At 52.5% G+C, this 25,814-nt stretch overlaps 1 protein-coding gene across 3 annotated transcripts in view; it reads right to left on the reverse strand.

Annotated features, from left to right (window-relative positions):
* Positions 1–25,814, reverse strand: part of GPC3 (glypican 3) — a 172,656-nt gene that overhangs the window by 51,383 nt on the left and 95,459 nt on the right. For all 3 annotated transcript variants that reach the window (XR_012589033.1, XM_074600861.1, XM_074600862.1), the window contains exons 4-6: positions 18,619–18,752; positions 15,737–15,862; positions 1,810–1,930 (exon numbers count right to left, since the gene is read on the reverse strand). Coding sequence is in view for 2 of the 3 variants with exons in the window: in XM_074600861.1 (XP_074456962.1) it covers positions 1,810–1,930; positions 15,737–15,862; positions 18,619–18,752 (381 nt within the window). In the remaining variant the exon portion in view is untranslated. The remainder of the gene's footprint in view (positions 1–1,809; positions 1,931–15,736; positions 15,863–18,618; positions 18,753–25,814) is intronic.

Here is a 25,814-nt window from a genome sequence, read left to right on the forward strand (position 1 = left end):
AGCAGAGGTTAGCAGAAAAGTCGCTAAGGCAGCAACTCCAGAGAGAGCAGCCCTCGCAGCCCACCCGGCCAGGGGGCAATGCTGGGCTTAACCCCCGGAACCCGCCGCTGCCCAAAGCCTCACGCCAGAGCGACCCTGAGTAAGGTCCCCACCAGTAAAGAGCTCTCTCGGGAGAGACTGGGCAGCTCAGCTGTATTAACAAACAGCGTTACTGCCTGAGTATTTGCCCCGTGAGGTCCCAGTGCTGGTGGACGAGAAGCTCAACATGAGCAGCCAATGCATGCTGGCAGCCCAGAAAGCCAACCGCAGCCTGGGCTGCATCAAAAGAAGCGTAGCCAGCAGGACGAGGCAGGTGATTCTGCCCCTCTGCTCCGCTCTGGTGAGACCCCACCTGGAGTACTGCGTCCAGCTCTGGAGCCCTCAGCACAAGAAGGACATGGACCTGTTGGAGCGGGGACAGAGGAGGCCATGGAGATGATCCGAGGGCTGGAGCCCCTCTGCTGTGAGGACAGGCTGAGAGAGCTGGGGGGGTTCAGCCTGGAGAAGAGAAGGCTCCGGGGAGACCTTCCAGCCCCTTCCAGTCCCTGAAGGGGGCCTACAGGAAGGATGGGGAGGGACTCTGGATCAGGGAGTGTAATGATAGGACACAGGGTAATGGTTTCAAACTGAAGGAGGGTAGATTTAGATTGGATATCAGGAAGAAATTCTTTACTGTGAGGGTGGCGAGGCAGCAGAACAGGTTGCCCAGGGAAGTTATCGATGCCCCATCCCTGGAGGTGTTCAAGGCCAGGCTGGATGGGGCTTGGAGCAACCTGGTCTGGTGGGAGGTGTCCCTGCCCAGGGCAGGGGGTTGGAACTAGATGAGCTTTAAGGTCTCTTCCAACCCGAATCATTCTATGACTCTACGAATGCTGTGTGTCCCTGGAAAGTACAGAGGTCCAAGCCATCAACCTACTGAAAAACATCCCCTCTACGAGCTACTCAGTGACATGGAGAGAAGAGCAGAGTCCAGAGCTGGATCCCATCCCAGCTGGCCCAAGGCAACGCCGCAGAAGAGCTCTGGGAGGTTAACCATCACAAGCTGAACGCTGCACAGAGGTGCCACCTAATCCCTTGGCAGCAGCGGGGCTTGCTCACAGACCTAACCTGGCCTAGCATGATGGGTAGAGGCAAGATACTGCTTGTCCTGGCGAAGATGCCAGGTCTGAGACCGTGGGAAGGAAGCTCCCTCCCCAGTGGAAAGGGTCTCATCCAGCTCTGCCATTTCCCCATTCAATGGTAACTTGCCCCAGTAGTGACTGGGAGTCGATGCCCAGGCAGATACTGCAAACAAACCTCTCTGCCAGCCGCGAGCAATGCCAAAGGGGACTCCTCTGACCAGAGGGGACATTACGCATGTGCCACGTTGAACTGTGCCAGCACCTTGTGCTCGGAGGCATCATGGCAGCCCTGTCTTTCCTGGTCCTCCACTGCGCAGGGGATGGATGCCCAGCGTACGCACACCACAGGGATGCATCCATGCACCCACTCAGGCGCAGGCTGAACCCTGGAGGGCTGCAATGTGCGTGCCCTGCAGCTCCTGCTTCACCCACGGAGCATCACCCCAGCCTGTATGAATCAGGACCTGCCACACGTGCCCTGCCAGCCTGGCACCGAGCGGGGCCGGGGCGGCACTGGCTCCGCACACGGATGCTGAGGATGGAGATGCCTGGGTTGTCTGGCTGAGCCCAAGGAAAGTGTGGGGGAGGCCAGACTGATTTGGAAACCGCCCACTCTGGAGCCATCCCCGCTGGCATGCCTGCAACAAACCTGGTTGATGTGTTTCAGCTTATCAATAATCTGGCTGATGACTGGCTCGGGACCTTTCATCTTCACCTCATGGTTGCCAGGTTGAGCTTTTGCTCCATTCCTTGTGATTTGGGGACTGTACCTGTGGGAGTGAGAACAGAGGAGACCACGATGTGACGAGGATAAAATAGAGGAGATCTTTAAAGTTCAGTACGAACAAAAGAAATCCCAAGATAAGCACCAGCCCCTTCCAAAATGGAGAGCACAAGACAGTTAATAATGACAGAGAAACGGCAGAAGATTCCCATAAATATTTCTGCTCTGCCTTTGCGAAGCAGCAAGATGATGAACTTGTATCACTTGAGGACGATGAAGTCCTTTCCAGTCCATTAGTAACCAAGGAAGATGTTAAACAGTATACAACAGGGATAAATATTTTCACATAACTTGCACCCAAGAGTCCTAAAAAAGCTGGCTCAGAAATTCTGGCTTGCTCATGTTTGTTTAAAATAAATCTTGGCAGACCACAGAGACTCCAGTACAAGAGCGGTAGTGTTGTGCCCACAGCCAAAAAAAATGAGTGGGATGACCCAGTTAACTGCAAGCTGATTAGCATAACATCAACCCCCTTGCAAAATAATGACTATCACTGATGTGTGATTTCAATAATAAAGAATTAAAGCATCAGAATATAATTAATGCTGTCAACATCGCTAATGGAAAATAGGTGTTGTCAAACAATCCTGATTTTGGTCTTTGATGAGATCCAGCCTTGGGGATCAAAGTAACTGCTTAGACAGAACGTACCTGGACTTTGGTGCGGTGCTGGGCTCTGCACCACGCGATATCCCCATTTACATGGGTACCAGGCAAGGCAGTAAAGCACCCGGAAAGCAGATGAAGAGCTGGCGGAGAGATCTCCAGCTGTAGCTCTCCGCAGGGACCCTCCCAGAGCAGCCAGTGCCAGGGCAGCTCTGCAGAGGAGGGCGGCCAAGCCTGCACTCAGCTCTTTCATCGGCGGTTAGGAAAGAAATATATATTCACTGCTGCAAAATTTAGGGGATGTCAAAGTTTCTCAGAGTGCTAAAAGCGAGGAGAAGAGGGACGGAGGGATCGCTGCATGCTTGCCTTTGGAGGAACGCGTATTTACACTTCGTACCTGGGTAACAGCTCGTGACGCTCAGGGCATGAGACGAGACGGTCCACACCAACCTCAAACTCGGCTTCAGGACCAGAGTGAGCAGTGGCCACCACTGCCTGCTGGCAGCCACAGCAGCGGCACAGCGCACACCGGTGCCTTCTCGAGCTGTGGGCTATTCACCGTAGCCCCAGTGACGGGCCACAGTACTCTACAAGCACAAAACAAGCCCTCATCTCCAAGAACTGACAGCCCGAGCACACGCTGCCAAACCCCAGCACAGCCTACGAAAGCAAGATCACTGAGATAACGCCACGCATCAGTCTGCTTGACTGCACGTCTGTTTTCCCGGTGCCGTGGGTAAACACGATGAATATTCCTTTCTGCGACTCATCTCCTACACATCATGTCCTCACCCAGCTCCCAGCACCAGCCCCCAATGGCTGCCTCCCCGTCTGCCAGCTCCCCGCTCCCCTGCCCACTAATCCTTCATCCCAGTGCTGCCGGGCGAGCTCGGGCGATGACAGTCGGCCCGTTTCGCAGAGGTTTTGGGGAGGAAGCGGGACTCCAGCAGGGAGAGGAGGGAGATGGGAGGGATGGTGGGGCCGGCTCAGGGAGGATGCTTTGCTGGGGGAGAAAGCAAGAGGTCTGGGGACATTCAGCCAGAAGAGCTGTCGGGGCATGCTGAGGGTTTTTGGGGATACGCAGCGGGTTGGCCCCACTTAAACTCTAAATTAGGAATGAGACCAAATCAGACGTGGGGATGCAAAGGCAACCCCAGATTTATACCCGTGTGGCAGGAATCTGCCCCCGAGCCAAAACATCATTTAAAATACAGAACCGAGGCTGATTTCCACTGGAAGGCTTTTTCAGAGCAGGAGTTGTACATCCAAGAGTGCTCTGCGTCCCCAGTCGGGTCCCCAGCGCCGAGGGCTGGCCACCTCACGGGATGCTTCACTGAAGGAGATGACAGATGACAAAGGATGGGAGAAAGGAGCTTGTGCCTCTAACAGAGGAGCACGCACTTGTGTATATTCCTGTTTCCAGACATAAACAGCTTGTCCAGGTAGAGGAGAAGCATCGCTGCAAAGCACAGCCACCAGCTTGGGTCTCCCAAGCCCCCCCAGCTCCTCAGCACAGGGGCGGCAGGCTGCAGAGCCAACCCACCGTGCAGCACGGTGCTGCCCGGGCGCACCGGACCGACTCCAACAGCTCTGTTCTCCACCCAGACACCTTTCCCCAGCACCGGACCGACTCCAACAGCTCTGTTCTCCACCCAGACACCTTTCCCCAGCACCAGACCGACTCCAACAGCTCTGTTCTTCACCCAGACACCTTTCCCCATGCCGGTGCCTCCAGTTAGGACTCAACGTTTTGCAAAATACACACTTTTTTTTTTGGTCTTTTTTTGATAGTCGCATTACCCTGGGAAGTCCAAAACACAGCTATACCTGAGATGTAATAGCTCCCAGCTCAGAAACGCACTTAAGACTTGCAATTAGAGGCTCACCATAGGCTGAAAGCTGTGAGTGGCAGAAGTGGGGCCAGGGAGCGCCAGGCTGGATCCCAGCCTGCGGCAGCCCATGCCCAGGAGAAGGCCTGGCTTCCCGGCACTGGCGGCCGACGGGACCACAAGCTCCCAGCACCATCTCGTGGGAAGATGCTGCTGCCGCAAGCACCGACCTGCCCGGCTCTGCAAACGCTTGGGCTTTACTTTTTGCAGGGGAATAAGGAGCAGCAAACCATTAAACTTGCTGCTGCTTATTTGTCACACAGTCACTTAATGCCACCGCGCCAACCTGACAAACACATCTGGTGGCTGAACATAAACATACGTAAGACGCATGACTTTATAGACGCCAAAGAAATTACCGGTTTTTTTTGGTGTCACTAAATTTAATTTAAAACACTGTTGGAACTTTAAAGCACATTGCCGAAAAGTCTCCCGTGGTTTAAGAGATTTAACTAGCAGGATAAATCTCCCACAGGTTTTAGTAAGAGCAGAACCAAGCCCATTTGGTGCCTACCTAAATTAATACAATCTCTCTCCTAAACAGTTTTATACAAAGAAACTCAATAGCGTGGGTCTGAGTGGGCGAAGCCCCTTCTGAAATCCATGCAACGCCTGCCAGAGAGGGTTTCTGTAGCCTAGGCAGTGTCGTACAGGAGGGAGGAACACAGCTACGGCAGGTCACCATAACTCTGTGTCCAAAGGCTGAAATTGTTCTCCAGAAGACAGGGTCCCTGACCTGATCTCGCTGACTGCAATGGAGCGGCGAGGATACCAGATCACCTCCTCCAGGGGGACGAGCCTACCAAAGAAACCCAACCGGAAAGTGTTTGCAGTGGGGTCTCTCCCTAGAACGGTGATGCTGGGGAAGCGGTGCGCCATCACCTGGTGCATCCCACCTGGCCAGGGACAAGGGTACCTAATAAGCCCAAAAATGAACCATTTGCATCATTACACAAGTCATTTGAAGCAGCAAGGCAGTGGGCTCTGCAAGCTGCACATCTTTGAGAAGCAGACACTCAGGGACACACTACATCCGAAGAGCCAAAGAGGAGCTCCTGCGGGGCTTGGGTGCTTCAGGACACGCTGCCTCTGCAGTGCTGAGCTGAGACCTCCCGGTGCACTTCGGGACACAAGCTCCCCCTCGGCTGTGCCCCTCTCTGCCCACCCCCAGGGCTGGCACACATTCAGGCATGTGGGATGCAGCCAAACAAAGGGTTAAAGACTTTGAAATGTAGCTTCAGTGAGGGATGGACATTCCTGAAATGCCAGAAAAGCTGGAAAAGGCAGCTGGCACCTCTCCCTGCAGCCTGGGCCAAGCAGCCAGGCCTTAATATGGCAGAGAGATGTCTTTGCTGGAGGATGGGGGGCTCCCAGGGCAGTCCCCGTGCAGGCTCCCCCGCGTCCCACTGAGATGCTGCTGGGCTCCCAAGTCCCATTGCAAAGCAAAGCCAACCTGTCACCTTCCTCCCATGTTCCCCAGCCTCAGCTCAGCAAAGACAAGATCTTAGAGCCATCTCTAGCTGCTCTCGACAGATGCCAATGAAACAGCCCCTTCTGCAGGACATTTGTGCCACTCCATGAAAGCCATCACATACCTCTGCCATAGTGATATCAGCATCAAACAGCAAATATGCACAGTGGTTAAAGGCCACCCCATGGTCCCAGGGGGTCCCTGCGCTGAAGGGATATCACTGTTGCAACACGAGCACGGTCTGGCTTCCACTTCATAAGCAAAGCCCAAAATACTTTCTTCTTTGACGTGTCTTGACGTCAGTCAGCAGCATCTCCTTGCCTGGGCTCCCTGGGTATGGGCTCTTGCTGGGGACGTGGTATTTTCCGAAGATAAATGTCACATTGTAAAATGTGCTGATAAGCAGCCCTCGCTAAAAATGGCTTTAAAGATAACCACCTGATGAACACACTGATGATCTGTGGGGATAGCACAACCGCAGACCCTTCCTGCTCCTTCTCGTCCACCAGCCACAAATGTCAAAGCAGGCAGTCAAACTAAGGGATTTTCCCCTTCTTTTCCACAAATGTCTCCTGTGAAGGTTCGGTAATTCCAGCCCCAATGCAGCTCTTTCCAGGCTTTCATTTCACAGCAAGGATGACAAGATGACAAATGCAATTTAAATATACGGCAATGAATGTAAAACGTGTGTTCACCCTGCTTGGCCACGCTAGGCTTAGAGATGAGTTACTGCAGAGCCTGACGTGTGATTTAGAGAAAGCAATCCTATAAGTCAAACATAAAGAATTACACCTTTTAGAAAAAGGAAAGTAAGTTTTTCATTCAAATAACAATTAATTTATGCCTGCCTTCCAGCGGCAAAGTATTTATTCAAATGCAGCTCCACAATTTAAACAGCTCGATATCCCTTGCAGGCTCTTCCTCTGCTGTCTCTGTTCGCTGAATCATACTTCTTTGAGGGAGTGGATGGGGACAAATACAGCACAGGCTGCTACAAGACAGGACTACCATACAAGAGAAGAGGTTTCATTGCACAGAACTTCATCAGCAAGCTTGAGAGAGTGGGGTTTCCAGCACCTGCAATCCCCTGAAGCTCTGTATTTCAAGGCATGACTTACTACAGGCCATGGGGGGCTGGTGACACCGAGTCCTCACCACATAGGAGGCAAAAAGATATGAAAAAAGGGGAGACAAGAAGAAAACATTTCTCCCCCGCCCTCCCGTCAGGATCCCAAGTCTTATCTCCAGCTGGTTTTCATGGGTCAGTAAAGGCAGGCGCAGTGGTGATGCCCACATTTTACTCTCTGGCCCAGCTGCCTTTTGGTTTAGTGTGACAACCTTAGTGTCACATCAGCGGCGCCACTGGCAGGAGCCAAAAGTCTGGAAGAGCTGCTTCCAACGCACCCATCCTGCCCTGCAGCCAGGAGTAACTCTTGGATGAGTCCATAAGCCTCCAGGAAGAGGTGATAACTCTTTCCCTGTTGGTTCCTCTCCAAGAAGAGTCCGTCCAGAGAGGCGTGGTCAATTAAACCAATTACCCCAGCCCAGACACGGTCTGGGTGCGGGCTGCAGGCCAGCCAAGTGCAGGTCCACCCCAGCTGTCCTCTTCCATATAGGGCGCGTGGTCCCACCATCCCTTGATCACATGCAGACACCCGCCATATGGGTGTGCAGGTCGCAGGAAAGAATCGGGGTGTATGGCTCTCAGGTGCCTTCCTGGCTTGCAGTGTGCACTGGGTTGCTTGTCTGCAGTCGTCCCAGAGCCTGCAATGCCGCGGTCAATTTACACCACCAGAGGCTCTAAGCAAGCTTCTTCAAAAGCAGCCAGGAAAGCCCAACACTCTCACTGGGGAACATTTTCACCCAGATAAAAAGGCAACATTTTCTGCTGGATTTCCAAATATCACAGAATCAGACACAGAATGGTTTGGGTTGGAAGGAACCTTGAAGATCATCTAGTTCCAACCCCCTGCCCTGGGCAGGGACACCTCCCACCAGACCAGGCTGCTCAAAGCCCCGTCCAGCCTGGCCTTGAACACCTCCAGGGGTGGGGCATCGATAACTTCCCTGGGCAACCTGTTCTGCTGCCTCACCACCCTCACAGTAAAGAATTTCTTCCTGATATCCAACCTAAATCTACCCTCCTTCAGTTTGAGGCCGTTCCCCTGTGTCATATCGTTACACTCCCTGATCCAGAGTCCCTCCCCAGCTTTCCTGTAGGCCCCCTTCAGGGACTGGAAGGGGCTGGAAGGTCTCCCCGGAGCCTTCTCTTCTCCAGGCTGAACCCTCCCAGCTCTCTCAGCCTGTCCTCACAGCAGAGGCGCTCCAGCCTTCCCAGCATCTCCGGGGCCTCCTCTGTCCCCGCTCCAACAGGTCCATGTCCTTCTTGTGTTGAAGACTCCAGAGCTGGATGCAGTACTCCACCTTGCAGCCTGGTCTCGCTACCACGAGAGCCCTCTGAGATCCTGCTGTATTAGTTCCCTGCCAAAGGGAAGCGCTGCTTCTTCCCACCACCTTATGCAATGCGCTACAGCAGGTAAGCGTGCTGCGGATGTTAATTTGTTTTACAAAACGTGAAGTCTCAGATAACCGCCTGGTTCTGGAAGGTGGGACTTTAAGAACAGCAAAAGCTGTAAAATTCATAGCAAAACTATGGGAGTTCAAAGCATAAAGCCTGAAGTCTCCCTCCATTCTCACTTCAGTTGTGTGAAGTTCAAGACAAATAGATTATGGAAAAATTGGCTAACCCTGAGACCAAGCAGCAGGCTTACTGTAGGAAGATTCATGATCTTCATTTCTGAAATATTCTGGAAACAATTATGGCCACTCAATAACCCACTGAATTTGCCTACTATCCTTTCATTATAGCTCACATTTGCTACAAAGCTGTGTTTTATGTGCTTGAAAAGTTATGCAGCCTCTCTCTTTGGGGACTCCATTGTATCAGATATTTTGCAGCACTGCCAGAAATAACGAAACTCTTCATGAAGTAAAGGGTTATTGCTGGCATGGAATTTCCTTTGTTCCAATTACAGAATCTCATTTTTCTCTCTTGCTTCCAATTGTGCTTTCATTGTTTATGATTTGTATGATTAAAACAAACCACACTACATTGGCAACAGCAGGGAAATCTGAGACTTCTAGCTTGAAGAGGAGAATCTGGCAAGGTGCTAAAAATATATTAATTTGGAATTGGTATAAAGAGAACAAGAGCTATGCGGGTGATTTAGATTAACGTACAAGTTTGTCTTGAGAAATTTGGAAATGGCAATATCTAACAGTAATACTTAACGTGCTTACAAGTTTTGCAGTGGGCAAATGTTGCTGTCATTCTGTTCGGAACATCTTGAAAGGAATATACTCGTGTAAGCAGATTATTAAACTCTGAGAATCTAGGTTTTAATAGGCTTTTAGTATTAAATGCTGCAAAACCCTGATACTATATATAAGGCTCAAATCACCGTTGAGATTCAGAAGCCTAACTCCCATAGAAACTGAGATGAGGTCAAGATCTCAACACCCACTTGACTGAAGTTGAAGTCTTCAAATGAGCTAATTATTCAGTCAGGGCTTCGGTGATAAGAATCACCCTCTGGTTTTTCTCTGCATTGGATGGAGATAAGGCTAAGAGAGGCTGGACAACATATTCTCACCACCCAACACCACCAGCATGGGTGGCAGGTGGGAGGATGGAGCATGAAGACAGAGGTAAGGAAGGGCATGATGGCAACTTAGGCAGGCTTAAGTTGTTGCACACCCACCCTTTCCACGTGTCCAGCCCCCTGCTGTCTCAGGGAAGTGCCTGTCAATTAATTGAGCCCAGGAAAGCTGCAAAGAGGTGCCCAGGGACGCACAGAGACAGAAGGAGATCCAGCAGGTCTGGTCCCCAGCTCCACTAACACCCAAGCACTGCGACCCCTCACAAGCTCTTTGCAAGTGGTGGAGTGTGCCACGTGTGGCTTCTGCTGTGAACCTTTGTGGTGTCACATAAAAGCACAGTATGTTTTTTTGCACACTTTGAAAAGTGTGAAAAGCAGCAATTTCTTGCCTTTTCTTTTTTCTTCCCACTTTGGCTTATGTTCTTCAACGGAGCAACAACAGCACAGCGAAAGACACAGGCACCGCTCAGTGCGTGACCAGAAAAATCAATCTTCCTTGTATGGTTCCCACTGTTTGCAAGCCGTTATTTCTGACAGATCAAGGCACCATGCGCTAAACCCACGTAAGGGATGGTGACCAAGCCTCTGGAAGGAGGATGAACTCTTGCTATTAGATGGTCCAACCCAGAGAAGTAAGTGAGATGGACAAAGGATCACAAAGTAACACTCGGTAAAAGAAAATGAAGGATGACACATACTAAAAATGCCAGAATACACAAAGCAGGATGAGTGATGCTGACCCTTCTGTAGAGCATGTTGCATATTATTCCCACCACAAGTCAAGGTGTAGAAAGCCCTTGGTCAAGAAGGTCCACAGAGCTCTTAATTTCAGGGGGGGTTCAAGGGGCTGCACCCACTGCACGCATAACCCTGCTCCATCAGTGGGAAGTAGTCTCAGAGCCATGGAGGAAACAAGAAACTGGATGAAACAGGGATAAAACAAGAAACAAACTCAACTGGAACTGGACCTCCATCAACACAACCAGCAAAGTAGAGCCTGCACAGGACTGCACTGAAATAGTTGCACCAGGAGAAAAGCACGATAAAATACACAAGCTGGCTGCATTGCATCGGAGTCCCAGATGAACATGCCACGGTCAATCAGGGCAGAGGGAGTTAAGGGCAACGAGGAAACAGGGGACGATGGTTCAAGGCTTAAACTGGGAAATGAGACCCAGTGGAAAGGCACCGAGCACTTCCGGCCCGTGGGGAGGAGGGACGCTCTGCTGATAACAAAGCGCTGGGATAAACAGGACAGAGTAAATACCGATTCAGAAAAACCACAAGAGGAGGAACATAGGGTGCAGACGGGACTGTTTGCGTCAAACAACAGGATATACACATTGTTGGTATTATCTAGTACTTGAACGCATTGGCAAGGGGCTGTGAAGTTGCTATTCCAGGCCTGATTTAACGTGTTATAGGAAAAGGGCTTAGACTATCTAGCAAATTTTGTCATGACAGAGAGGTCAGGAAATGGAGAAACCAGTAGGGCTCCTCTCTAACTTAGCTAACGTTTGTGTACTGCATTAAAGATGTGAGCCGTAAATAGCCACAAGCCCTACAGGAACACCACCAATGCCCAGACATGCCCCTGTGGATCCTCACGCTGAGCTCACTGATACACAGCGATGCCCACACAGCTTTATCCATCCTTTGTGTGACACCAGACATGGAAACACACAGAAACACAGCACCCACCCAACCATCACTCTCCCCTTCAGCAGCTTCAGCAGGTGCTTTTTAACCTGTCCCTAGGGTGGCCTCAGCACAAGAAGGACATGGATCTGTTGGAGCGGGGCCAGAGGAGGCCACGAAGGGGATCCGAGGGCTGGAGCCCCTCTGCTGTGAGGACAGGCTGAGAGAGTTGGGGGGGGTTCAGCCTGGAGAAGAGAAGGCTCCGGGGAGACCTTCCAGCCCCTTCCAGTCCCTGAAGGGGGCCTACAGGAAAGCTGGGGAGGGGCTGTTGGCAAGGGCATGTAGCGATAGGACGAGGGGCAATGGTTTTAAACTAGAGCAGGGCGGGTTCAGATGAGACATTAGGAAGAAGTTCTTTACACTGGAGGTGGTGATCCCCTGGCCCAGGTTGCCCAGAGAGGTGGTGGAGGCCCCATCCCTGGAGACATTCAAGGCCAGGCTGGATGAGGCTCTGAGCAACCTGATCTAGTTGAAGATGTCCCTGCTCCCTGCAGGGGGGTTGGACTAGATGGCCTTTAGAGGTCCCTTCCAACCCAACACATTCTAGGATTCCATGGGAATTGCAAGGTGTCTCCCCCGAGCCCTAGCTGCCACTCCACAGGGCCAGGGGTGGTCTTAGATCTTCCCATGGATGCCCCAGATCCCAAAGGTGCCCACGCTCAGGTAACTCAATCCTGTCCCGAGGTGATACATATCCAGCTAGAGCAACCACCTGCAGCAGGTTAAGTGCAAGGCATGAGCACCTCCTCCTGTCCAGCCTGATGAACTTTCAGTCAGGAAGATCTGCACCAGGAAAAAGTGCACCATTTGCAAAAGCCAATATCCAACAAAGCAAGAGGGAAACGTGAAGATATAAAGTATATTTTATGTGCACAAAATCTAGAAAATCACACCTTCTTTCTAGCAGTTGTTATTAACGTGGGACAACTACCAGGGCAGCATCCTGAAATTAATACTAGAGATTCAAAAAACACCAAGTTTCTTGTAAAAAGCGGCAACCTGGAGTTTGATGACGAATGAGTGCGCAACGATCCAGCAGGAAAATTGCTGTAGCGACGCCAGAAACACTCCAGCACATAATGCACATTCTCAGAGCAGCTTGGGAAAGGGCTCCTACGCCCTGAACAGCTGCTTGGCTCCCTCTTGGGGAAAACACTGAATAAAGAAATGGGTGGTTTGGGGGTACTCGAGCACCATTACCTTAAATGCTCCTGATTTCCAGGAATCCTCACAGACTCTCCGGAAGAGATGCCACGCTGGGAAGTCCGAGCATGTGAAGCAGTCGGTTCTGGCTCCACGTGAAGCAATGCAATTGGCTTTAGAGACCCTCTTAACTGCGTGTTTGCTTCTATTTGAAACATTCTGCAAATGGGTCCTGAGAGAGGAGCACCACGGACCACTATCTTGGTTCAGCTTTATTTAGCTGAGTTCTCCCCTGTACTTCATTGGCAGAAACACCACCACGTGCAACACACTTTTGCAGGCTACGGAGAGGAGAGGGTCACCAGGGAAGCGTTACGGCTGCAGATGCTAAAAACACAAGGTAGGAAGGCAGCTGATGCTATTTAAGAAGCAACAACATCAACGTTGTGCATCCATTTGCCGTCCCTCCTGAACACCCTGCCTTCACGGGGGTGTTCAAGTCTCCTGCAAGCCACCACCTACGCCGCTTTCCTGCCCAGCTAGCAAGGGGTTCCCCCTCCAGGACACCGCTGATGTGTCTGCAAGGGGATGGGGGATGTCACTCTCAGCACCCCTGTCTGCTCGCAGCCAAAAACTCCAATATCTGCCTGCAAGGGAGCTGTTACTAAAATCTCATAGGAGCTGGCGGAGGTGGTGACATCTCTGCGCTAGATCGGAGGGGGCAAGGAGGAGAGGGGTGGGGAGGCATGCTCTCTTCAAGCGCAGCACAGGATTTCATCCTCGACTCAACAGCCAGGCAGTCAGGGGCTGAAACCTCGGCGCCCCCTGCATGCACGTACATTTTACCCTCTCCCTGCCTCGTCTGCACCTACAGAACCTGCCACATTGTGCCACCAACACCACAGCATTGCAGCAGGGGACCTAGGATGACATCTCTGCCTACGATGGTCCACCGGTATCGTCAGATGAAAGCTGGAGAAGGCTATCATCTAAAGTCATGTTTAACCCGCAAATAGCTCAGAACTTACATTTGCAGGAGGATCTGGACTCAGCACCTTTCCATCGCTGCCACTTGGCCCAGCCGTGTGTCAGCTGGACCTGGACCAGGGCCACTGGCCGCGTCCCCAGTGAACTGCCATAAGCAAAGACCTTGCCCTCGGTCCTCCTCTGCAAAGCTGCAGTGTTTATAGCACCGTTTTAAGAAGTTTTAATCAACAACCAGCAAGACGGTATTGAAATAATCTTTTTTTTTTTTTTTTCCAATTGTACTTCTCACTTAGGCATGGAAACTCAGGAATTTACAGAAATAGGTACAGATAGAGGAAACATTTTTCCTTAGGCAAAGTAAGTACATCTTATTAAGTGTGTGATCTTAGATTCTTGAGCAGGTTTTTTTTTTTTCAACATATAGTTTGACGCTATTTTGGTCCCTTCAGTGTTTCAGGTCAGTATTGCAAGTACAGGCTAATTAGCACCTGAGGTTACTGATCAAGAAGTCATAATTAATATCTCAACATTTCACCACTTCCTGATTTTATTTCTATTTCTTCCCTTATTCAAACTACTTAATAGCAAAGGATGCTTTGCAAAGTAGGGTGATTAGAGGTGATTTATGTATAATTATAAAAAACATTTCCAAGTTCTATTTCCACATTCTTTAACGTTCCTGAGGGGCATTTTCTGCAAGAAAAAAAAAAAATATATCTCCATTTCTATTAACACTTCCTTCCCCTTTATGCTATTAATCCTGTACTTGCTTGTCTTCATTAACCTCACTGTTACCACCAGGACATCCCCAGAACGGGTGAGTAGGACAGGGAAAAGCAGCCAGGGCACGAGCAGGACCCTGGCATGAACGGCTCCATCCAGAGCGGAGAGCGAGGGCTCGGTCGTGGGAAGATGGTCAGATGGCAGCAGTGGCACCACCAGACCTCAGTGGTCCTGACCTCCTCCAGTACACAGCCAACAGAGAAACCCAACAAGGTGGCCTTCCTTGTCGCTCCTTGGATGGGGAAGGGGATGCCATCATGCTGTGGGATCAACTGCACCCTCAGCAAGTTTGCCAATGACACCAAGCTGAGTGGTGCGGTCCAGTGTGCCAGAGGGACAGGATGTCATCCAGAGGGACCTGGACGAGCTGGAGAGGTGGGCCCGAGCAAACCTCATGAAGTTCAACAAGGCCAAGTGCAAGGTCCTGCACTTGGGTCGGGAGAATCCTCATTATCCATACAGGCTGGGGGATGACGTGATAGAGAGCAGCCCTGCGGAAAAGGACTTGGGGGCACTGGTGGGTGAAAAGCTGGACATGAGCCAACAACGTGCGCTTGTAGCCCAGAAGGCCAATCGCATCCTGGGCTGCATCAAAAGAAGCATGGCCAGCAGATCCAGAGAGGGGATTCTGCCCCTCTGCTCTGCTCTCCTGAGACCCCACCTGGAGTACTGTGTCCAGCTCTGGAGCCCTCAGCACAAGAAGGACATGGACCTGTTGGAGCAGGCCCAGAGGAGGCCGCGGAGATGATTGGAGGGCTGGAGCCCCTCTGCTGTGAGGACAGGCTGAGAGAGTTGGGGGGGTTCAGCCTGGAGAAGAGAAGGCTCCGGGGAGACCTTCGAGCTCCTTCCAGTCCCTAAAGGGGGCCTACAGGAAAGCTGGGGAGGGGCTGTTGGCAAGGGCATGGTGTGATAGGACGAGGGGCAATGGTTTTAAACTAGAGCAGGGTGGGTTTAGATGAGACATGAGGAAGAAGTTCCTTCCACTGAGGGTGGTGAGACACTGGCCCAGGCTGCCCAGAGAGGTGGTGGAGGCCCCATCCCTGGAGACATTCAAGGCCAGGCTGGATGAGGCTCTGAGCAACCTGATCTAGTTGAAGATGTCCCTGCTGACTGCAGGGGGGTTGGACTAGATGGCCTTTAGAGGTCCCTTCCAAGCCAACGCATTCTAGGATTCTATGCTGTCCTGCTACCACTGCATGGAGCCAGGATGGAGACATCCCCACCACAAGGCAATACATGGGGTCAACTGCCCCCATTGCTACTCCGGAGGAGCTGCCCCTGGCACCTCCACTACCAACCCACCCCGACCGAAAGCCACCGTGGCTGCAGGATTTTCACAGCAGAGTGCAGAAAACTCAGTGGAGGGCAGCACGCAACCACTTCTCCTCTCTGTGCAGACTTCCCACCTGCATCTGAGCTGCAGCGCAGGTGGACACCGGCTCTGTAAAAGGTTTCTTAAGGGAATGAGCAGTGTCTTGGCCACAGACCGCTCCTGCGGTTGATTAACAAAGGATAAGCAGTGCTGGGAAGAGGGAGAGAAGGGAGACATGATTCACCTCTCCACGACATCTTGTCCATTCCAGCAAAGAGTGTCGTTGTGAACAGCAGAGCTGTGGTTGCAGATGTACTCTGGCAAGCTGCTGTAAAAACTGCTGTGGGACTTCAGCTTCATAATGAGTTCCCTGGAAGAAAGAGAGGGAAAAAAATAGTGTTCAGTTCAAAGAGGAAAAGAAGATGGGGTTGGTGCATTTTAACCAGCGAAGGGAGTCGCATAAACACGACAAGAAAGCAGCTGGGTGCAAACAAACCATGAAGCATCAGTCTTATTTCTGACCTCAAGTAGCATTTTGCATCATCCCCTGATGTTACTCAGTGAAGGGCTGAACCCATTGTTTCTTGGGGTAAAGCCACCAGTGACGGGAGGGATGCCGGGGCAGCAGCACCTCAGCCCAACCCCGCAGCACGCCAAAGCCAGACACACGCTCTGCGCCCTCACAGCCCCTCAGGAAAGGTGCATTCATGGGGTCCAAAGCAAGTGCCCAGGCTGCCAGCAGCCCCCTGCGCTTTGCAGAAGGTGATGGAGGCCCTTCGGGAAAGGACAGCCTTGTCACTTTGTCTGCCTTACGTCAGCCATCCACCAGCCCTGCAAGGGCAGGTGGCATTTTTGGTGGCAGGTCAGAGCAGACGCACTCAGCACAGACCTGTACAGACGCGTAATGCTGGGTTTCATGCCGCGCTGTTGAAAATACATGATTTCAGGGTGTACGTTGGGCTGGCTCTGGGGTGACAGTCTGCGTTCAAAGACTTAGGAGAATGGCTCTGCCCCGGGAAGGCAGGAGGAGCCGCAGGAGCAGTGCCTGCACCAGGCAGAGGGGATGTGAACCACATCCACCCTGTGCCCTCGCTTCCCAGCACCAAGGACCTTTGTCCCCAGCAGGTCCCCTCCGGCAGTGGTCCAGGGGTGCCAGGACACAGGCTGACCCCGGGGACTCCGACAGCCGCCAGAACGGGGACAGGGGCTGCGGGAGCAGGATGCGCTTGTCCCCCCCCAGCCCAGGCCGGTCCCCTTGGGACACTCGGCAACTGTCACTGGGAAACACTGGCAGATTTTATCAGGTAAATGGCACAAAAAGTACGATAATATGAATAGCAGGGACGGAAGGAAGTTAGACTTGGCTTCACAGGCTCTGGCTTGGGTTCAGCAGGTTTCCCCTTCAGCAAGGGGTTACTTCTTGGCCTCCTTCCCCGGAAGGGATGGCGAGGGATCAGCACCTCAAGCTGGGAGCACTCCCGGGGGCATCCCTTGGTGGCCGCATCCCTCCATGCCCTGCCAGCTGTGGGGAGCTGCCGAGCTGTCAGACAGAGCAAGCTGGGGTGCAGAGGGGGTGCCCGGCTCCCTCCATCCCTCTTTGCTTGGGGATTTGGCGGCGTTCCCTCTGCAGACAAAGCCCTGGACTGCCAGCTGGGGGCAGGCGAAACAAGAAGATGGAGAAGAGGCCCCAGCGCCAGGGAAGGCAGCCAGCTCTGTTCCACTCTGCTTTTCTGCTACCGAGGAGCCTGTGCCTGCTCCGGTCACACAGACACAGCCGGTGTGGGCAGAGGGCCACCAGGTCCTACCCTGGCAAGCACCAACCATCACTGCCCATGCCAATAAACCTTTGCCTGAGGAGCCAAGCCCCCTCCGAAGGGCAGGGGGCCCACAACCCCCCTGCACAAATTGGAGGGGTTCTTCAGACATTCACCTCCTTCACGAACTACCTCCTACGGCTGTCTCCTGCACTGGGCTTACGGTGGGGCAGGAGGTCCTACCAACACCATTTTGAAAGCCAAAACGATGCAAGACCTGGGGTTTCAGTTACGCCAAACCCCGAGCAGGACAAGCCTTAGGCTGCCCGTCACTCCCAGCTCCTCGCGTCCTCAGCACTGCCTTGTTCCCCATCCCGCAAATCCCAGCAGCGCTGGGGAGACGGATGGAAGAAAACTTTCCTGGGGAGCAGAGCTCCCTGCCAGGCAGGGAGAGGAGGGGAAGGGAGAAACTCCTCCGTATCTGCAGGTATGAGCTCACATAATTCATCGTAGCAGACCTCATTAGACTTCACAGTTCTCCGAGGACATCTCCGGCAGAGCCTGGGCTGTGTAACCCTCCAACGTGTCGAGACAACAGAGGAATGCAAGCCCTGGTGCTATATCTCATGGGAACCGTATCAAGAATGTGGCCCTGTTACTCTTTAAAGAGAAATCCATCCAACTTAGTCTATCTATTCTTCTTGTATCCAAGTCAGTAGTAAAGGCACCGCACATTTCTGGGTGCCCTCTGAGATCCAGAGGGGAGATGCTTCTCCCTGACACACCAGCATGCGCCCACCGAATTACAGCTTCTATTTACAGAGGGAAGGAAGCACAGGGTGCAGTGACAGCAGCGGAGGTACCTGCTTCACTTTGAAAATATTCAATAAAAGGCTGTTAACATTCCTGAACTATCGTAAAAGACTGCACCAAAAAAAAAAGTGAAATGAGTCCCCCTTACCTGCACACACAGTGTTACACGCAGCGTTTTGGGCTAGAGGGACCGTTTCCACCTAAAACTACACCTGTGAGTATTTCTGCCCCGATAGCAGTGCCCAGGAAACCCAGAGGAGGCATTTGGTGTGTGAACCGGGTGCCTGGCGCATTGCAAAAAAGCAAAACAAAGATGAAAAGGACGAGGCAGTTTCACACATTACAAAGAAATAAAAAATAGATGCACTAGGTGAGAAAACACATGTAGGCACCTCGCTGCATTTCAGAGCCAGCCAAAGAGCAGCTCTGATGTTCAGCGGCAGGTTTGCGGATAAGGGAAATAAGGAGCTTTTCCATCCTCTTCCACGGGGCCACGCTGTATGGCAACTGCTCCCGCAGCCCATCCCGCAGGCACCACGCTCAGCCCCAGCGGCCTCACCTCCTCCTGCTCGACAGAGTCTCTTCTTGCTCGATGTGAGTCACCTTCAGGACTTTCCTGTCAACTAAAAGGTCTTCAGGGTAATTAGCTGATCGATACTGCCTCTGCTGAGCGTGGCCGCATAATCGGATGATCTGGAAAACACAAACACAGCAGCATGAGGAAGTGTTGGGGCCAGAAACACTGCAGGAAAATAGCTGAGATGCACACCGTCACCTGCACGTGAGCTGGTCTGTCGTCCCGTCATCCCCACCTCTCCCATAGCTCACGCAAGCACCCGTCCTGGTTTCAGCTGGGATAGAGTTAGATTTTTTTTCTAGTAGCTGCTGTGTTTCGGATTTAGTATGAGAACAAAGTTGATAACACCTTTTAGTTTTAGCTGTTGCTAAGTAACATTTACATTAGCCAAGGGCTTTTTCAGCTCCCCACAGAAGGTGGGAGGGAGAATAGACAGGACAAGCTGGCCAAAGGAATATTCCATCCCATAGACATCATATAAATGGGGGTTGCAGGGGGGGCAGGAATCCGTGATCACTGCTCAGGATGGGCTGGGCAACTGATCATCAAGTGGTGACAAGGACTTGTGTTACAGAATCCCAGACTGGCAGGGGTTGGAAGGGCCCTCTGGAGATGATCCAGTCCAACCCCCTGCCAGAGCAGGGTCACCCACAGCAGGTGGCACAGGAACGCCTCCAGGCGCGTTTGGAATGTCTCCAGAGATGGAGACTCCACCACCTCTCTGGGCAGCCTGTGCCAGGGCTCTGCCACCCTCACAGGAAAGAAGTTCCTCCTCATGTTGAGGTGGAACTTCCCATGGTCAAGTTTGTGCCCGTTACCCCTTGTCCTGTCGCCAGGCACCACTGAAAAGAGCCTGGCCCCATCCTCCTGACACCCACCCTTTCAGTATTTATAAGCGTTGATAAGATCCCCCCTCAGTCGTCTTTTTTCCAGACTGAAGAGACCCAAATCCCTCAGCCTTTCTCCATGAGAGAGGTGTTCCAGTCCCCTCAGCATCTTGGTAGCCCTTTGCTGTCCCCTCTCCAGCAGTTCCCTGTCCTTCTGGAACCGGGGAGCCCAGCACTGGACACAGCACTCCAGATGTGGCCTCACCAGTGTTGTATCACTTTATTTTGTATATTCTTATTATTTTCCTCTTCTGTTACTCTTCTATTAAACTGTCTTTATCTCAACCCAGGAGGTTTTTTTCCCCCATCCTTTTCTCCCTCTTCTCCCTACCCTACTGGGGAGAAGGGAGTGAGCAAGCAGCCGCGTGGTGCTAGTTGCCAGCTGGGGTTAAACCACAACAGCCCGTGAAAGCAAAATGCTGCCCTAAGGATGCAACCTCGCTCTTGTACGAATCCCTGCCCCGCGGGAGGGAAGGCAGGAAACTTCAGTCGAGATTTTTGGGCATCAAAGTGGCTCTGTGGCTATCAAACACCCTGAGCTGCAGGTGTGACCAGCAAATCTCTCTGTGCCGGGTTAAATGCATGCTGGCAGGAAGGGACTTAAGACATTCCTGCTCCTTCCTTGCTGAACACTGCAGCATCTCAAGTCACTTACGCTCCACCTCTCTAGCCAGGCTTTTAGGAAACACCTCCCCTTGGAAAGTAAATCCTGAGACCCCGGTTCTGCATCTCGAGGTATCTCAGCACCCCCATGGGCTGCGCTGCAGGGGCCCAGGGATGAGCACTGTACACAGCGTTACTAATTAAAAAAACTCAGGGCCTAAAATACAGCAAGCGTTGTGGCTACAGCCCAGTCATACCATGGGAGGTCTTGATTAACAGGGCTCTGTTAATGACACAAATTAGCTCATTAGCATACAGACGATTCAGTAACCAGCTGCAGCAGGGGATGGAATCCAAAATGCCTCATTAAAGCTCTCCCGCACAGCCACTGTCCCGAGACTCAGCAGCAGCACTGCGGCCACCGCTGTGGCCAGATTTCATAGAATCACAGAATGGTTCGGGTTGGAAGGGACCTTAAAGATCATCTAGTTCCAACCCCCTGCCCTGGGCAGGGACACCTCCCACCAGACCAGGTTGCTCCAAGCCCCGTCCAGCCTGGCCTTGAACCCCTCCAGGGATGCGGCAGCCACAGCTTCTCTGGGCAACCTGGGCCAGGGGCTCACCACCCTCACAGCAAAGAATTTCTTCCTGATATCCAATCTAAATCTCCCCTTCTTCAGTTTGAAGCCATTGCCCCATGTCCTATCATTACACTCCCTGATCCAGAGTCCCTCCCCATCCTTCCTGTAGGCCCCCTTCGGGGACTGGAAGGGGCTCGAAGGTCTCCCCAGAGCCTTCTCTTCTCCAGGCTGAACCCCCCCAACTCTCTCAGCCTGTCCTCACGGCAGAGGGGCTCCAGCCCTCCCAGCACCTCCGGGGCCTCCTCTGGCCCCGCTCCAACAGGTCCATGTCCTTCTTGTGCTGAGGGCTCCAGAGCTGGACACAGTACTCCAGGTGGGGTCTCACCAGAGCGGAGCAGAGGGGCAGAATCACCTCCCTCTTTGAAATTTGAGCGATTTCCTTCTCTGGGAGACCACCGAGGGACAGCCATCCCCCAGAGGCACTGCTGTCACTCGGAAACATGCCTTTTGAACCACCCTGTGCCGTTCTGCAGGATTCATCCGTGCTGGGTTGTGAAGGGGGCTCGGCCGATTGCCAGGGCCATCAAGGCACCACAGCCAACACTAATCCCTCTTTCCTTCAGCCTCATCCCACCGCCCACAGCCAGGCTTGGGACCAACCACGTACCCATAAAACGCCTCTTCCTTGCAGCCCCTCATTTATCTTCATGCCACACTGAACCAAGGCAACCAGCTCAACTCCCAGTTAGCCACACACCGGAGGCTAAAAGCTCACCCGCCGCCCAAAGCTACAAGCATCTGATGTGTAGAAGAGATTAATTCTGTTCTATCACATCCTGCATTTGGGTGGGCAAATAAATTAGTAATGTCACCTCTTTCGTTACCAAGAGCGGCACAGTTTGTTCAGGCTGCCGTACAATACGGAGTAAAAGAGCAGCCTCCTGGGAGCCGGGCACTGCCATTTCTGGTTCACAGCGTGGTGGGAAGAGATGCTGCCAAGGGTCCCTTCTGCACCTGCAGTTCCTTCCACCAAAGCGGCTCCTCCTGCAGCTGCCAGGGAAGCAGTTTCTGTAGCATCTTACCTGTTGTGGTTTTTTTTCTCTGCTGCCCTCCCTTAGCTGTGTTCCCTGTCTTGCCAAACCCAAGTCTTGCAGAAGAACGTTATCAGCCCTCCCGCCCTCCTCAAATCACGTGGCAGGCTTAAAAACCAGAGGCAGGAAGGGAGTAAGAAAACCAAACGCCACATTTTGGGCTTGTTTTCTTTGCCTTTTGCGTTTTCCTTTAGCACTCATCCCTCTCGTAAAACTCACAGGTAGACCCTGATGCAGGCAGCCAGGACTAGGAGGAAATCATGGGGCAGCACGAGACCTGGACAAGGGTATTTGGGACACCCGAGAGCCCACCGCTGCAGAACGGGTCTGCACGTCCCGTGCTCTTTCTGTGCTGGCTGGTGCCACCGTCCCTGCAACGGGCAGATGGGCAGGAGAGGACAAAGATGCACGGGGGTCTGCAGACTTCACACCCCAAACGTGCCCTCTGAGCCCCCGGGGAGGTCGGAGACGAGCCCTGCCATGAAACCACCCCTGGGAAACACAAGGCGCGCAAACCATAGAATCAGGGACTGGTTAGAGTTGGAAGGGACCTTAAAAGTCATCTAGTCCCAAGCCCCTGCCCTGGGCAGGACACCTCCCACCAGACCAGGTTGCTCCAAGCCCCGTCCAGCCTGGCCTTGAACACCTCCAGGGATGGGGCAGCCATGGCAGGCACCAAAGAACTGATGCCACAAAAGCAGCAGCACTGCACCCACGCTCTGCACGGGCACGTAAAGCCGAGGAGAGAAGCCGGAAAAGGTCGGATGTTTTAAGCTGCCGTTTGTGATGACTCCCTTTGATTCCCCCCAGCTCTGTGAAAAGCCCCCCTCCCTCCCTTTCCAAAGCCCGCCTTTCAGCCAGAGAAGCCTATTGAACCCCCAGAGAAGAGCAAGTCCAGGATCAAGGCTTTTTTCCCCAAGGATGCTGAGACACGCTGAATGCGAGAGGAGGGCCTGAGCGACAGGGGGAACAATGGCACTTCAAACAGCAAAGCGGCCAGGCGGACTGGGGCTGCCTCGTCGTCGTCCCCCCGGCACCCGCGGTCCGGCAGCCCCTCTGCTCCCAGCTCCTGCGCGGGAGCTGCGGATCGGCCGCATCCTCCCAGTCCCGCTCAGCATCTGGGTACCACGGGCTCCTGCGAGGGATGGAACCACGAACAGGACCAATGCTAGCCCAGACATGGGACAGCAGTTGAAATCTTCACAGATAGAAGCTGGAGAGTCTGAGCAGCGCATCCAGTTTTTTAACTTATTTATTTATTCAAGGACCAATTAACCTTTTCCGGGGAAAAAAAAACAAACCCGAAACACCAACCCTGCAGCCCATCTTGCAAAGTCACGGTGAAGTGATTGTCACATATTTTAGTCAAACAAAAACCCGGCTGAGATTTGAACTTTAAATAAAAGTGAGAGAACGGAGAAGTAACAGATTGCCTGCTCATTCGCAGGGGCGGCATCGCGTGTGCTTTTTGGGGGAGGGAAGGATTTCACAAACCATCTGCCAAAGTCTGCTGGGCCACAAGCGGTCCTAGGACAACAGCTCAGAAATCCTGTTTCAATCTTTACCCCTTTTTTGTGTCCCCGTTCCAAGCTCAGGAACACATGAACCCACTTCCCCCGCCTCATCCTAATGACCGCTATTTAAAAGCGACCTCCAAATTTTAAAAAGTCCAGAAAAATGCCGCCGTAGGGCAGAGAAGGGACAACACAAGCCTCAAACCTTGGGGAGGGGGAAAAGGGAGATGCTTCAGCTCTCCAGGCACCGCTTGCTTTGGCAGGAGCAGGGGCAGCGAGATCCCCGGCAAGGTGGGATGCCTGCAAGAGTGAGAGCCGAAGGAAGGCGGCACGTCTAACTGTGCGTGCTCAACTAGCACCGAGGGACAGTGGCAATACGTGGTTGCCTCCTGCCACACAACTATAAATGTGAAATTCAAAGCAAATCGACAGAACGGAACCGCCGGCTCGTCTCCTCGGGCTCTTCACGCCATCAGCAGGATCGTAAATATATACACGAGTCTTTACCTAAAGTAGATTCGGCGCAGGAGCCGAGCAGTCTCTTATTTCATGTCACACGCACACAGAGTCCCAGAACAGGCTGCAGTTTGAAACATCAGGCCGCAAAAAAAGGAATACGCAAATCAAATGGCAGTGCGCTTTTTAGGCAATGGGGGTTGGGGGTTTTTGTTTGTTTTTAAGAGAATCTGCCAGTCCACAAAAAAACTGCCACGACGGGACACGAGGCAAGCAAAACCTTCCCCAAGCCTGAACTTTTACAAGCCCCCAAAGCCACCAATACTGTGACAGCTGAAGCTCAATTTCCCTCCCCCAGCTCATTAACAAACTTGCTAATTACCCAATTTCATTAGCCTCCTCCAACGCGAGCCACGAGGGGAAGCATTTACCTCCTGCCACCCGCTACCCACCGCCCCATTTCTCCATCCCGGCGCAGGGCGAGCCGTGCCACCGGCCGGGCAGAGCTGCTCAGGGACCCCGCGGCTCCCGGGACCCGCTGGCCATCCCCGTGCTGGACGGAGAAGCAGCTGGTTCCCGACACCCCCGGGAGCCGCATGCTGTGTAATGGCTCCGCTCGAGAGGGAACACTGATTTGAGAGGAGCTCAGGGAGGAAGCTAATGGAGCAGCGCTATCAGCCCGCTTTAGTGCTTCCCTATTAATTTAAGGGACGCAGTGCCGGAGGACTGCAGGGAACTTGTTGGAAATGATGCGCCGTGAGCAGCTGGGTACCAGATCTGCCGCCACGGCTCCTTCCAGCCAGGCCGACTGCAAGGGTCTTGCTGGTTTACGAGAGTGACCACAAGCCAATGGAAACTGGGACCACTGGAATAAGGTTAAATTATGTCCAAAAAAAGGGTAGTACCCAGTTCTGTGCAAAGCATCACAGCCTCGACGCAGCTGATGGCGGGCAAAGGCCGCGGGCACCTCCAGCCCGGCCCTGGCAGCCTGGCATTGCTTGCAGCGCCAAGGCCACCGACCGGAGCCGCTCCATTGCCCAGGCACGAGGCAGGGCGGCCGCCTGGGGCAAAAACCTCTCGCCTGACACATCAGCGAGCAAATCCAGACAGGGAAAGATTGGAAAGCAGCACTCGTGTGATCCTCAGCGCCAACATGAGCATCACTTTTAAGAGTAAGAGCATTTTAAAGGTAATTTTCTAGAAGATTTTTTTTTAAAAAAGCTAACCAACTACCCCTTGGAAGAGAAGAGAGAGCATTAGATGCTGGCGAATACCTGCTGCTGCCGCTTCTCATTCAGCCCGTGAGCTCCACTCCGCTGTGAAGGAGAGCTTGCTGTATTTGACCTTTGCTTAAACTTTACACGGAGTTTCCATTTGTCTTCTCTGTGAACTCTTCTGCTTATAGATTCACTCTCCAGGAAGAAATAGGTGGGTTGGTTTTTTTTTTTTCCCCTCAAGGGGATGGCCTCATTTTTGAAGATTTCCTCCCGCAATCTTCTCTGCTCTCTGCAGTTCACGTATGTCATTTTATACCTGTTCCCGAGTTTCCTTGGGGAGAGGCTGCGCGTTAAACCGAAAGGCGATTAACTATTATAATTGATTCGAACACAGCCTCCGAAAGGGCGATTTGCTACGGCACGCGCAGCAGAGACCACCACAGCCCTCAAGAAAACGTGTTGCCTTCAGAGGAACCAACTGGTGCCCACTAAACCCTGCGCATCGTTCAGCCACGGAACCCAGTTTGACCAGTAAGGCTCAGTAACGCAGCTGCTTCTTCCCCTACTGGCGCTTCTTCCCCCTACTTTTTTTCCACGCCCTACTCTGCTGCACATCGCGTGCATTACTAGCATCACAAACGGGGCACAAATGTGTTCTTTATCTTCCAAGTCACCATAAAAGTGAACCTGAAGTCTATTACTCAAGCGCTGCTATAGAAATCCGCTTAATTAACTTCTAAAGGGCTTAAACCAAAAATATACATTTGCGACGATGCAGGATAGAACATAAACTTTTTAACAGTAGTAACCAAGCGCATTTACCATTTCT

Source organism: Larus michahellis, chromosome 9 (genome assembly GCF_964199755.1).
Source record: "Larus michahellis chromosome 9, bLarMic1.1, whole genome shotgun sequence".
Taxonomy (NCBI): domain Eukaryota; kingdom Metazoa; phylum Chordata; class Aves; order Charadriiformes; family Laridae; genus Larus; species Larus michahellis.